Genomic DNA, 13,193 nt, shown 5'->3' on the forward strand with positions numbered 1-13,193 from the left:
TCTCGCGCTGAAACTCCAAATACGCCTCGCAGAAGAAACCCAGAAAATGCCTATCGCTGCAGCTGAATAAACAGAAGATTCAACTGCTTTCATTGATTCAACGTGACTAATAAACACACGACTAAGGCAATATACGGTTTATCTGAGTTCTTATTATTTTAATTTTCATTAAAATAAAGTATATTTATAATGCAATGCCTTTATCACTGTGTCAGAATGGCCGAGTGGTCTAAGGCGCCAAACTCAAGACATATCAACCTTCTCAGTTGTTGAGGTTTCTGGTCTCCAAATGGAGGCGTGGGTTCAAATCCCACTTCTTTTTTTCACTGAGAAGCTATGCAAACAGCTGCCATTATCGCGAACGATTTCTTCGATTTCAGAATCGCGCAATAAAATCATCTGCGATTTTTTTGCGTATCTTGTCAGTGAACTACGGCTATGTGTAGTAAATTCTGCTCCATCTGAAAGCACGTGATGATGATTTCCTGCTGATTACAGAACCGGCTTTTTAAACAAAATGCACATGACAATCGCATTCGATTAATCGTGCAGCCCTAGTCTATACCTTCCATTTTGTTTCTAAACTGACCAGGTGGGATTTTATCTGTTTTTTTACAGGTTGAATGCAACTCAAGGCTAAATCCTACCAAGACTACTTTACTCAAGGCATGTCAGCTTTTTTCTCCAAGAGCAATGTTTTAATTTAGGGATGCAAACTCTCACCTTTGTGTAGACCAAAATGAGGTTTTGAGTTGTCAAGAAAGCGCCGCACTGTGCTCTTTTACACAAAAGCAACTCATGATCCAGTGTTTTCAGTCTCTCAGAGTAAAGAGAGTGGTTCGCAGTAAATGTAGCACCACACAAGCTCCATCTCTGCATGTGCTGAGAGTTTGGGTCGCTTGTAACATACATTTGAAAATGTAAAATTTTTAATTATAAATCTGTCAACAAATAAAATGTTTGAGGTCCCGCTATCGCTAATCCTGTCAGAAGTCAGTCAGTCATGAAGAATATGAGATAGACAAAATTCAGAAGAACTGTGGCAATATCTCCAAGACGTTTGAAGAAACCTACCTGTAAAGCTACCTGAAAAACAATGCGCAAGTGTACCTAGAACAAAAGCTGTTTTAAATGCAAAGGGTAGTCACACCAAATATTAATTTAATTTAGTTAATAGAAGTTAATTGATCAATAAAATCTATGTATGACATTATTTCTGAAAGCATCCTCACTGCCTAAAACTTTTCACAGTACTGTAGCTTTGCAGGTAGGTTTCTTCAATCAGGTGTTTTGGAGACATTGCCACAGTTCTTCTGGATTTAGTCTGTCTCTGTTTTTTTTTGTTTGTTTTTTTTCTTCTAATTCCAGTCAGATCGAAGATCCAAAGATCGGATCTCTGTGTGGAGCACTGGCTGTTGTCAGACTCCTTGTGCAAACAAAAATCTCACTGGATTATTACAATTAATGGCAAAAAGAATGTTTGGAAATGTAAACTGATTTCCTACTGACACACTGCAGCAAAAGATAAAAAATAACTGCCTTATAACCATTTTTTGTTGGTGAAATGTTTTTTTTCTTCACTTTTTTATCCTTATGCTAAAATCAATTGTAAATAATTTTAAAGCTATATTTTAAGGATTTTCTTCATCTGGGGTCACATCTTTGTGACATTTTTCAAGTTTCCATCTCTGTTGATTATTGTACTTCAGTATGACACAATTGATTATTGTTCCCTTCCTCTCTTCAGATGGCAGATTGTGGTGGACTTCCCCAAGTTGTCCAAGTAAGAATAAAAGACAACACTATTGTGTCTGCCACAGCATCAGTTTGATGTAATTTAGACTTGTATTAAATGTGGATGTTTTGTATTTTCAGCCGGGTAAACTCGCTGAGGCTTTCAAGTACTTTGTCCAGGGAATGGGCTACAGTAAGTATCTGTCCTCTTTGTCTTTTCATAGGCCACTTTAATGTTAAGCATTTAATCATATCATCTTCCTCAGTTATATACCTTCACTGTTTGTATATATTTTGCCTCTTGTGTGCATTTTTGTCTGAAAGCATCGTGTTGTTAGAGAGATGTCAGCTTCATGTCACGTTGGGCAATGACTTACATACTGTATGTCTCCGGGGGTTTAATAATGTACGTCATAAATACTCACACAACTCAAAACAGCTGCAGGAATATGACACATTTACGGGTGTAGGTGTGAGAGAGAAAATCCTGCCTGTTCAAAGCAAGAACACAAGGCATCAGATGTTATGAATCTTGAAAAGAACTGTAATTTATCCACTGCTGATCTGGCTTTATTACTCGAAGCGTCAGGCCAGTATTCTTGAGTTAAGCAGGTTTCAGATCAGCCGTCCTCTACACTAACACATGACTTGTCTCCCGTGTGGCTGTGCAGTGCTGCATTCTTCAGCGTGTAAGTACACTAGTCTTCCTCTAAGAGCATGCTGTGTGGCATGAGCCCTGTGTGACAAACCTTCTCTGATCTTCAGGATAAATATCTCTTGTGCCCTAAAAGGTCCTGTGCCTGAACAGAGGTTTGCATAGCATGGAAACTTTATTGCTGTAATACAGTACCTCAAACCTCCATGAATCTGTATTCAAGGCCTCAGCTTCATTCAGCTCTAATGTTTATATGGTTATTTTCAGAATAAGCTTTTATTCCGGGATATAAACATTAAATGAAATTTTTGTGTGTGATTGTATTTAAAGGTGTGTTATTTCTAGTGGTGCAACGGATCACAAAACTCACGGATCGGATCATTTTTTTGGATTAGCTAAAAAAAAAAAAGGATTGCTCTTCATTTATTACTGAAAGCTTACTTTAAGTACTTCTATACCGCAGCCAAAACTACTAGCTTGACTAGTACACAAAGTTAAAGCATAGATGAATACAACATAAAGTTACAAATAAAGTCAGTAACTGTAGTATTCAGGTGCAGAAATGTAAAAATTAAGTTTAAAATAGCACAATAGTGCTCACTGCATAAGTTAAATACAGAATAATCTTTGTTAAAGCTGTGGTGTTGTTTGAATAGCAGAGAGAAGCAGGTATTTATTGGCTATCACTTTAAGACCAAATGCACAGACCTAATACTGACATACATCTGTTTTGTTTCTCAGCTGTTTACATTCACTTAAGACATAAACGACTGTGTTTACCAGAATACTTGCCAAAATGGGTATTTTAACATAACATCCGTTCAAGCGCATCAATTCGGTGTCACGCACTGTCTGAATCGCACCCCCCTCTCTCTCTATCAGTATGGGCACACTTCGGGTGTGTGCGGCAGTGGCTGTGTGCACAGAAAACAGTGTGCGAGTCCCGATTGGAGTTCTTTCATTTGAGTGGTTTAAAATTGCTTGAATGTGTAAATTGGCAAGACAAAACACGTTCAAATGATAAACTTTCACTCTATGATGGTTAAACTTTTGATTTAATTCGCAAATCACATGCGTGCCGAACCGTGGAGCCCGATCCGTACAGATCATGGATCATCTACGATCCGTTGCACCCCTAGTGATTTCTAAACCACTTGCAGCACTGAATTATAGCAGGTCTTGGCAAGTTCATCTATAAAGAATCCCAACAGCTCTCTTAAAATCCTCCCCTTTGTTAAACATCATTTTGAGGGTTTAACACAATGTCACCAGTACACTAGTGGTATTCACAGCTATGTATTACTGATGTGAATTGTGGTTTCGATTAGTGCCTGCCAAAACAGTCTAAATATTTTAGACTTTATTAGCCATTAAAAAATTAACCAAAAAAAGGAGGTCAAAGTTCAGAGTCATGAATGCATATCTTCCTGAATGAAGTACACTACCGATTAAAGGTTTGGGGCTGCTAAGATTTTTGAGTATGTTTTGGAAAGAAGTCTGTTATGCTCACCAAGGCTGCATTTATTTGGGCAAACTTACAGTAGATACTGTAATATTGTGAAATATTTCCAAAGAACTGATTTGATTTTAATATATTTTAAAATGTAATTTCTTCCTGTCATGGTAAAGCTGAATTTTCAGCATCATTACTCCAATCTTCAATGTCACATGATCCTTCAGAAATCATTCTAATATGCCAATTTGCTGCATAAATAGCGTTTCTGGTAACACTTTACTTGAAGGGGTGTGCATAAGACTGACATGGCACCTTCATAATCATGACATGACACATGTCATGAATATGAAGGAGGTTTTATGCATGTTTATGACAACAGTCATTAAGTGTCATTCGCTCAGTTATGTCATTTTTTAATGCAAATATGACATTATTTGACCTAACCCTAACCTAACCCTACCCCTACCCTTACCATAGCCCATAACAAAGACATCTCAAACAATGTCATCTTTGCATTAAAAATTACATAACTGAGCGAATGACGTGTCATGTCATGATTATGTAGGTGTCATGTCATGATTATGAAGGTGTTATGTCAGTCTTATGCACACCCCTTCAAGTAAAGTGTAACCGCGTTTCTTATTATTAATGTTGAAAACAGCGGTTTCTTAATATTTTTGTGGAAACCATTATGCTTTTTTCAGGATTTTTTTATAGAAAGTTCAAGAATAGCATTTATTTGAATTAGAACTCTTCATTATAAATGTCTTTACTGTCACCTTTGATCAGTTTAATGCATCCTTGCTGAATAGAAATAGTTATCTTAATAGTAATCAAAAATCTTAATCTACCCAAATTTTTTGTGTGCCCATGTTAAGCTCTTGTTCTGAAATTCCAGAAAGTGTTTCTGACTAACTCAACACAATTACGCTAGCAACGGTCACTGGTGATTAGGTGTGTTCTGAGAGTCTGAGGAACGTGATCAAAAGCAGCTTGACTCATTTGAAAATGCTCACATTTTAATGCGATTAGTCACATTCCTCCTCCACAAGTCACTAATCTAATCCTGAGATCTGTTGACCTCTTTGTAAGTCTCTATTCTTGTTTCTTCTGAAAAATACAGCCCTCCCATCCGGGAACACGCACACTAGGTACGTTTACATGGACACTTTTTGTTTCCATCGGAATTAATTCATTCTGATTGACGAATCCGAACGTAGTGTTTACATGAACGCTAAATAAAGTGATCGGGTTGATATGTGTGTTTATATGTCACAAGCTTCTGATCGGATTTACTCTTTTGACATGCGTGCACTGCATGAATATACAGAGTTTCCCGCTGTTGTCGCATACTGTTTTAAAAAGCACACGTGATATTTATCTACTTCTGGTTCTAATTAGGCGACGACCAGCACATGAACTGTTGTTCTGTGCTGCTTACTTTATAAAGCAGTAAAAGTGCCCCTTCCTGCACCCAAAACCAGTCGTCTGTTCATGAGAGTCTTAAACAAGGACTAGTTGTACTGCTCCCCTTTCACTCAGCGTCTGTGAAGTGGAGTTTTATAATGACGGGACACTCATTTATGGTCACTTTATTCACCAGGAAGAACAGCTCGTTCCGCACGTCATACGTCATTATGCTATTTTTTACGTCACTGTACCTGCGCAGTACTTTCCAGTTTCGGTTTTCAATCCGATCAAGTGTGTTTACATGTCCTCTCGCTCGGATTACAAAAGGAATAAACTAGGGATGCACCGATACCGGACCCGATACTGGTCTCCTGTACTCGTACTCGTACTCGTACTCGTTAAAATGCCCCGATACCAAACGCCGATACCACACAGCATGTGATAAGCGCCATATTCAAAAGAAACACCAACAACAGACAGCAGAAAGGAGTTAAGGATGTCTACTACGAAGTATATGTATGCAATGAATATAATGTTAAACATTCAGTATTGCCTGTATAGCTGATGTGCGCGAGCTGATAAACAAAGCACGCTGAGTGGATTGAGCGTGCGGCGGCGAGCAGCTCTAATGCTATTAAATTAAAGATGTACCATAGAGCAAAAAAATTAACGGTGAAAGTAACAAAAACTTATAAAATACATGTTAATGGGCATAATTGAGTGTGAAAATAACCGAAGGATATACAGTGAAACCAAACATGATTCAGAGACCAGATATAATTTTTGATATTTTATCTGATTGTGCTTCTAGTCCTATTACGATCGGATTAGCAGGGTCCATGTAAACGCAGCTACTGTAAGATTTGTGCCTTGTAGACTATTTAATTCAGAATGTAATCAAAAACACTTTGATTCTGCTGTGGTGTTATAAGGATTAGAGGTGTACAAATTGCTCGGACTTCATTGTTCTTGAAATGAAGTGATTCTGAAATTTGGTCAGTTCAATTCAATGATATTTTTTTTGCACAATTTATGGTATTAACTATTTAATATATGTGTATTGCCTAAAACAGCAGACTAGGTTTTTATATTTACAGTTCATGAATTTTAAAAGCAATGCATTTGGTAGCATTACAGTAATGATCAACTATTAAAATCCATAATCAGTATATAAGCACCAGTGCATTTTTACACCCAAAATGTTTGAAAGGTTGATTGTAGGGTTTGGGATACTGATTGTATCAGGTTTATTGTATTTCTTTTAGTTTATTTTATGATTTGTATTTTTGTGCAAAAAAAAAAAACCAGCACAGCTTCCTACTCATTGACAAAGAAACCCTATTCTACATGTTGCCGATTAACAAATAGATTATAAATGAGGTACTCCTGTACTTTTTAATCATCCTTCTTTCTTTATACTGTAGTAGTATTTGTTAGTGCAGACTTCATGCACGTAAATTGTAGGTTCAGACAAGAAAAGCACCTAACATACTGTATATGATTGTAATTCTTCTTTTGTCGGGGTGGAAATATTAGTGAATGCTGAATGAGTCATTAACAGAGCATAATGCTCATTGGCTGATTCTGTCATTGACATTTGCTTTTCAGTAGAGGTAGGGTATCCGGTAATTTCCACCGTGTGTTTTGAGTCGGTTAAGTGTGTTTGTCAGTCTTTTTTTGTTCTTTTCTTTGTTACTGTTTTGGGTGTGTTATATAGTTTCATCTTTAACAAACCCACAAGTGTACGCTCTGGTGAGGGACTATCCCAGAAGACAATTTCCCTTCTAGAGAGCTTCTCTCACTTTCTCTATACTTTCAAATTTAAACTCTTTCACCACGGTCTTAAAATTATATTAACCAAGGCTACTATTTAATGGTTTGGGTTAAAAAGTACTATTTTTGTCTTCTCCGTCCACATGTTTGTTTGACTTGTAGTGAATATCCATGATGCTTTAAGGATATTCACTTTAAAATAATCTGTTATGTCAAAAAGAGAACCATAACCACCCAAAAAAAAAAGTTCACTTTGCCACTGGCTGCCACTTTTCTTGCATTTTGAATAATTTAGAACACAACTTACTGTCAAGGCTATTCCCATCACCTGGTCTAATGTCCCCTACTTTCCTTGCGTCTTCTCCTGTAGCTTCTGCTTAATCTTTCCTTTTCTCTATCCTCCCTCTTTTAGAAAGTACTATCAAATAATCTCTCCCTTTCCTCTGTCCCATCTTTTTCCTCCTCCTTTTACATTCCCTTTCTTCCTTCTTGACCCTTACATCCAATGCCAACAGTCCCTCATGTGCTACTCAGCCACCTGAACAGCGAATCAGGTATCAGGAGATCAACCTGCACCTTTAGCTGAGCCTAAGCTCGTCATCTCAACCTCCCGTGCTTCCTGTCCTCACTGTCTGTCCCTCCCGTCCCAATCACATGCATACCAATGTCTTTTTGTCTGCATCACGGCGTGTAAAGCATGGTAAATGGTCATATGTTGCCAATGTTTGTATATGATTATAAGCAGTCTGAGAGAATGTGTTTGTGCACACTGTCCACTACCAACAGATGTTTTTTTATATTCTTTTTATGACTCACATAGAAACATAACTTTACTTTGCATGCCACATTCTGCATTGTCTGAAGTTGACTATTCATTTTGCTGCAATGGTAAAAATGAATTTGAGCTTGATCCTCACCAGAGGATTATCTTTCCTTCATGGGAGAATAATGACTGCAGTGTCCAAGCAGGGTGGTTGTGTCACCTCAGGATTCAGAGATTTATTGATGGAGTGCTGCAGGAATAAGTGCTAAAACCCGGAAACGAGTTAGCATTATCGTTGTCCCAATGTCAATGGGTCTTTTGAATGGGTTTTTGATTAAATGCCTGAAACAAGGTCTGTGGTTAACGCAAGCTCAATATATTTTCATATATTACAATATCTACAATACACCACTTTTTAAGCTTTTACGTGTCTTAAAAGGTGGTGGTTAAATGGGACTACAGAGGTTGTTATTGCGTGGTCAACTCATCTACTAACTAGTCCGCATTTACAGCCTGGTTGTTTAGAATAGCTCTTGCAAACGATTACAAATCAAATTTTAAAGATTGAAACAGTTTAGTGGTGGTGACGTTGAAGTCATGCAAGTTTGCTAATATAGACCAACTTTAGCTTTGCTTCTGCCAATTGTATTTATGGTGTTCATGTTTGTGAAGAATATCTTGATGAACAAAATGTTGTAAGAATCATGAACATTTGTTAGTCACTGGCTTTTGGATTATTGCAGAAAATAAGCTCTAAGGAAAAATCTTATTGGATTTGTCAAGGGAACCAGGGTGATGCTACTTCCGCGTTGGCCTACAAAAATGCACCATCCCTGCAGCACTGTTTAGGCCCGAGTATTAAGAAAAGACTTCGCTCTTAAGCCCCAAGTATACTTCATTTTTGTACGCCTATGCTAGCATATGCGTACAGTTGAACGCGTAGCCTTTCAAAGTATACTACATTTGATGTTGTGTGCAAAGGCGGGCGGTCGACAAATGCGCTCTTGAAAGCTTCATCCATGCCCAGTGTCTGCTCTATTTTTTCCTGTAAATTATAACTCTTTTAACTCTATAAATTAAACTCTTTTAAACCAAAGCTGAGCTCTCTTGAGTGATTGTCAATGTGAGCGCCTGTTGTTGTTGCAAAAAGCAGGTGGTGCGCGTACTATTTTGATGACACAATTTGTGTCACATGCACTGTACGCTGTCCCTCACGTACGCGTAAAAAGCGAAGTATACTTTGGGCTTTAGGGTAACTATGGCTGAATCCCAATTTTCATACTATTCATCCTGTATAATACACAAATAATATACAAGACGGTTACAAATTGCAGTGCAAAAGTAGTGATAGTAGTGTGTCAATGGGGGCTTTCACACTAGCATTTGGTGTGCACCCGGGTTCATTTGACTATAGAGTTTGGTTTAGTTTGGATAATGAACCCACGAACCATACCAGAGTTCACCTAAAAAGTACTAAAGTACGCAATCGTATTAAATCACTGAAGTGAACCACTATTAATGACATATGTATTGGTGTATTTATTTGTTTATTCGCTTGCTTTCCTGACAAGTGTGACTGATGCGCTGCAAGCAGAGAGAATTTATTTCTCATTTCAGCTTGCAGGAATTGACTCCCACATTCTTTTGAACCTTTGCATTATAGTCGTAACAAATAGATGCATGTGCCATTTTGTGTTGGCGCTTTGGAGACTAATACCTGACAACAGGGTAAACAGCTGCCACTCTGATGATGCAATTGTATCATGGTTTGGAACCAAAAACTACTGTGTGAACACCAGCGGGGGCAGGGGGAGGGGGGATCAATCGAACTCTGGATCGGACCAAGAATTGAACCAAGTGAAAGCACCCAAATAGTGTTACTTGTGGGCTTTTGAGATATTTCTGTAATGTGTGAATAAAAAAAACTAACATACAACAAGACTAGTTTACTTTAGTTAATAAACAAAAATAACTTTAATGAGACAGTACTGTTTAGTGAATCAAATAAATGCAGCATGAATAAAGTAAGCAAGCTAACTCTTTCCCTGCCAGCATTTTTGAAAAAAGTTGCCAGCTACCGCCAGCATTTTTGATGATTTTCACTACAATTTCATGGCCCCCAGAATATTTTGTTGTATAAATATCTGAACATGCAATACATCAAAATCAAGAACAGACTACTTTTAAACAAAAATCCGTTTTATTTTAGCTTCAAGACTTCTTGAATGTAGGTAAGATATAAAAAAAAAAAGCACAATTTTGAGCAAAAAGTTGAGAAAATTGCATTTTAATCAGATACTACACCTGGATCACATTCAGTACAATGATCAAAGCAAAGATGCAGTAGATGGCTTCCATCAGCACTCCCAAAGCTTGCACAGTCCTTTACCACTTCCTGGATTGACATTTCACTCGGTAACATTAGGCAATTTTCATTTATATGCTTTTTATTGTTGACGATCACATTATTTTTCATATGCATATGAGATCGCTCGTTTCTGTCTTCCTTGCCTGTGTTTTTGATCTGGACATTCTAGACTCATTCAGGAGATGCGTAATAGCGCAATAGAGTGTATAACAGTGAAAACAGTAAATTCTGTGTTTGGCAGGGAAAGAGTTAATGGTTTGAATCAGTCTGAAACACAATATGAAACATTCTCTCTCTGTGGCAGTATTTAATTAAATTGCCTTTTATGCATAAAACTCAGAATTTAATTGAATCTGTTTCGAAATCCATTTTGCAGCAAATCTCGGTCAATGGTGTGCATACTTTCAGAAGTATGTGAATTGGGATTCAGCTTACTATTCTCATTAACCATAAACCAAATTATCATATCTCAGTCAGTCCAGCTTTAGTTGAACAGTCAGCAGTGTGCAGATGTGCAGGAGTCACGTAGTTTGAGGAGACTCATTATTCTCCCTCTCTTGGATCTTCATATGTTTGGATCCGAATGCTAAGAGTGCAAAACTGGCTATCCTGTGAAGCATATGCCCCTCACTCAGGATCGTCCCAACAGTCATGCCTCAGTCAAAACAGCAGCAGCAGCATTAGTGCATACATGTTTTCACCTCCATTCGATTTCTCTCTTCTCTCTCTCAGTGCCCACTGCCAGTATGACCCGATTGGCTCGATCTCGCACTCACTCTGCCTCCAGCATGGGCTCGGCAGACGGCTCACGCAGCCGCGCACATACCAGTTCACAGATGGAGGGCGCCACCGGCGGCCCGGTCCACGACAACCAGAACAGACCGCAAACCATGGAGGTGTCCTGCTAAAGCACCCAGAACCAAGCCACCATTTGACCTGGGATCATCTGCTTGTTGAACCTCTGCACCTCAGGCGGTTTTGTCCACTTTGGGGTTTTGTTTCCACTCCGTCTTTGTCTTTCATTCTTTTTGTTCTCTTGTGGCCAAGGAGCGCTGGTCTAATGAAGGGATACATTGTTTGATGTCTAGTAAACCATGTATTTTACATAATGGAATATCTTTCCACTGCATGCAAGCATACTAATCTTTTGCTGATGTTTTTACCTTGAATTTGATTGGCTTACTACTTTATTACTCCATTCGTCTTTTACTCATATTTGTCATCCATTGGAGATTCATTTCCACTCTCGATATGCTTCTTGTGTATATATTTTGCTGGAGGCTGTTGTATATTGAACATTTGGAGGATATTCTCGTCTGTAGCGGGAGAGTTTTCGTTCCCTCTCTTGCTCTCTCTAAGGTCTTCCTGTCCCTTGTGTTTACTACCGAGATGACCAAACTACTTCATTTCCTCCTTATTTAATTTTTTCTTCAGTACTTCATTTTCTAGACTGCATTCTGTCTCTTTTAGAGGGTTTCTACTGCTCTCACTGTATGTCATTGGCTATTATGGTTTGATTTTAATTGACAGACTACAAATGGCAGACATTCTAGAATAAAATCTACTGATTAGCATGTCTCTATTTAAAGTGTGCAATAGACATGTATTAGTGTTAATTATGTTAAGATCTTTCTGCAAATGGTTAATTCAGTTTGATTAAATTTAATCAATCTGATTCTGTTTACATGGAGAGTTTTAGACTAGAAACACCTAATAGCAAAGACTTTGCTTAGATTTGCACTTAAGTTCATGTAAATTATTTTTCACAGCCTGTGCTTGGGAGATCAGCTACACCAAAACAAGCCAGTAACTGAAGCTAAGATCTGTAGCTTGTTCAAATAAAAGTTGCATTTACCATATAGGGCATCTAGAGGTATAAAACAGCATGATTCCTCTAAATGCACTGTACAGTAGTAACTGGTAAATGATCTGTATGCTTTTGGCTTAAGATTCTCAATTCCTTCTGTACAGCGGGCTGATGTTCCAATAACCTCTTATTATTTTGACAACTCTGTTAGTTTCTGTAGTTTTATTGTTCTTGGTCTTTATTATTTCAATGGATGGCAATTCTCTGTTGATTGTTAACTGTACCGCTTCCTTGAGTGTGTTTGTGATGATGCATTGTGCTTTGTCCTCCAAGCATTTAGGGGGCGCTGTACTTCATACTGTCTGCCGAGTATATTGATTTGTACGAATATTGAAATAAAGTAGTTGTACATAAAACTGTATCTGTCTTTATTTGGCAAGTTGATATTAAGACAAGACACTTCATGAGTAGTGTACTTTTTTGTATAATAAGATTTCTGAAATGTTAAGTTTGTATATGCACATGAGGCATTCTATAGTTGTCTGCCATTTGTAGTCTTTCTAGAATAAAATCTACTGATTTGCATGTCACTATTTAAAGTGTACAATAGACATTTATATTAGCATTAAAGGGTTAGTTCACCCAAAAATTAAAATTAGCCCATAAATTACTCACCCTCAAGTCATCCTAGGTGTATATGACTTTCTTCTTTCAGACGAATCCAGTCGGAGTTATATTAAAAATTGTCTTTGGTCTTTCAAGCTGTTTAATGTAGGGCTGAACGATTAATTGCATTTGCGATAATATCGTGATATGAAAAAACACGATTTTTTCAATCACAGGGGCTGCGATTACACTCGGTCACGTGACACGCGAGAGTAAAGAGGTGTGTTCCACTTGAAGATCGATCGGTGTATGACATCAAAGTACGGCGAGAGAAAGCATAAGGAGACGTCGGCGCTCTCTTATAGTTCTCTCAGTACTTTGATGACACACACCCATCGGTCTAAGCAGCGCTGCTTCAAGTCGAGCGCGGGCCATCAGGAGAAAAAGAAAAGAAATAAAACGGTAAACAGCCAAAGGATGTAACTTAGAATGGGAGATGGATCGGTTTGTGAAAGCGAAGAGAAAAGCCATAGATGAAGTCGCACAGACCCAGGCAGGTGCTGGTCATTTAAAAGCTAAATGCAGAAAATATGACGAGGCATATCTTGCTCTCGGCTTCAC

General features: G+C 38.1%; 1 protein-coding gene across 4 annotated transcripts in view; it reads left to right on the plus strand.

Moving 5' to 3' along the window:
• Window positions 1–12,382, plus strand: part of LOC107696989 (protein NDRG3-like) — a 98,960-nt gene extending 86,578 nt beyond the window's left edge. For all 4 annotated transcript variants that reach the window (XM_016497583.1, XM_016497582.1, XM_016497585.1 and 1 more), the window contains 4 exons: window positions 619–666; window positions 1,748–1,783; window positions 1,876–1,927; window positions 10,892–12,382. In XM_016497583.1, the coding sequence (XP_016353069.1) occupies window positions 619–666; window positions 1,748–1,783; window positions 1,876–1,927; window positions 10,892–11,067 (312 nt within the window). In that variant the 3' untranslated portion in view covers window positions 11,068–12,382. The remainder of the gene's footprint in view (window positions 1–618; window positions 667–1,747; window positions 1,784–1,875; window positions 1,928–10,891) is intronic.
• The last annotated feature ends 811 nt before the right edge of the window (window positions 12,383–13,193 follow it).

This window comes from Sinocyclocheilus anshuiensis, unplaced genomic scaffold (assembly GCF_001515605.1).
Source record: "Sinocyclocheilus anshuiensis isolate Anshui unplaced genomic scaffold, SAMN03320099.WGS_v1.1 scaffold130, whole genome shotgun sequence".
Lineage (NCBI taxonomy): Eukaryota > Metazoa > Chordata > Actinopteri > Cypriniformes > Cyprinidae > Sinocyclocheilus > Sinocyclocheilus anshuiensis.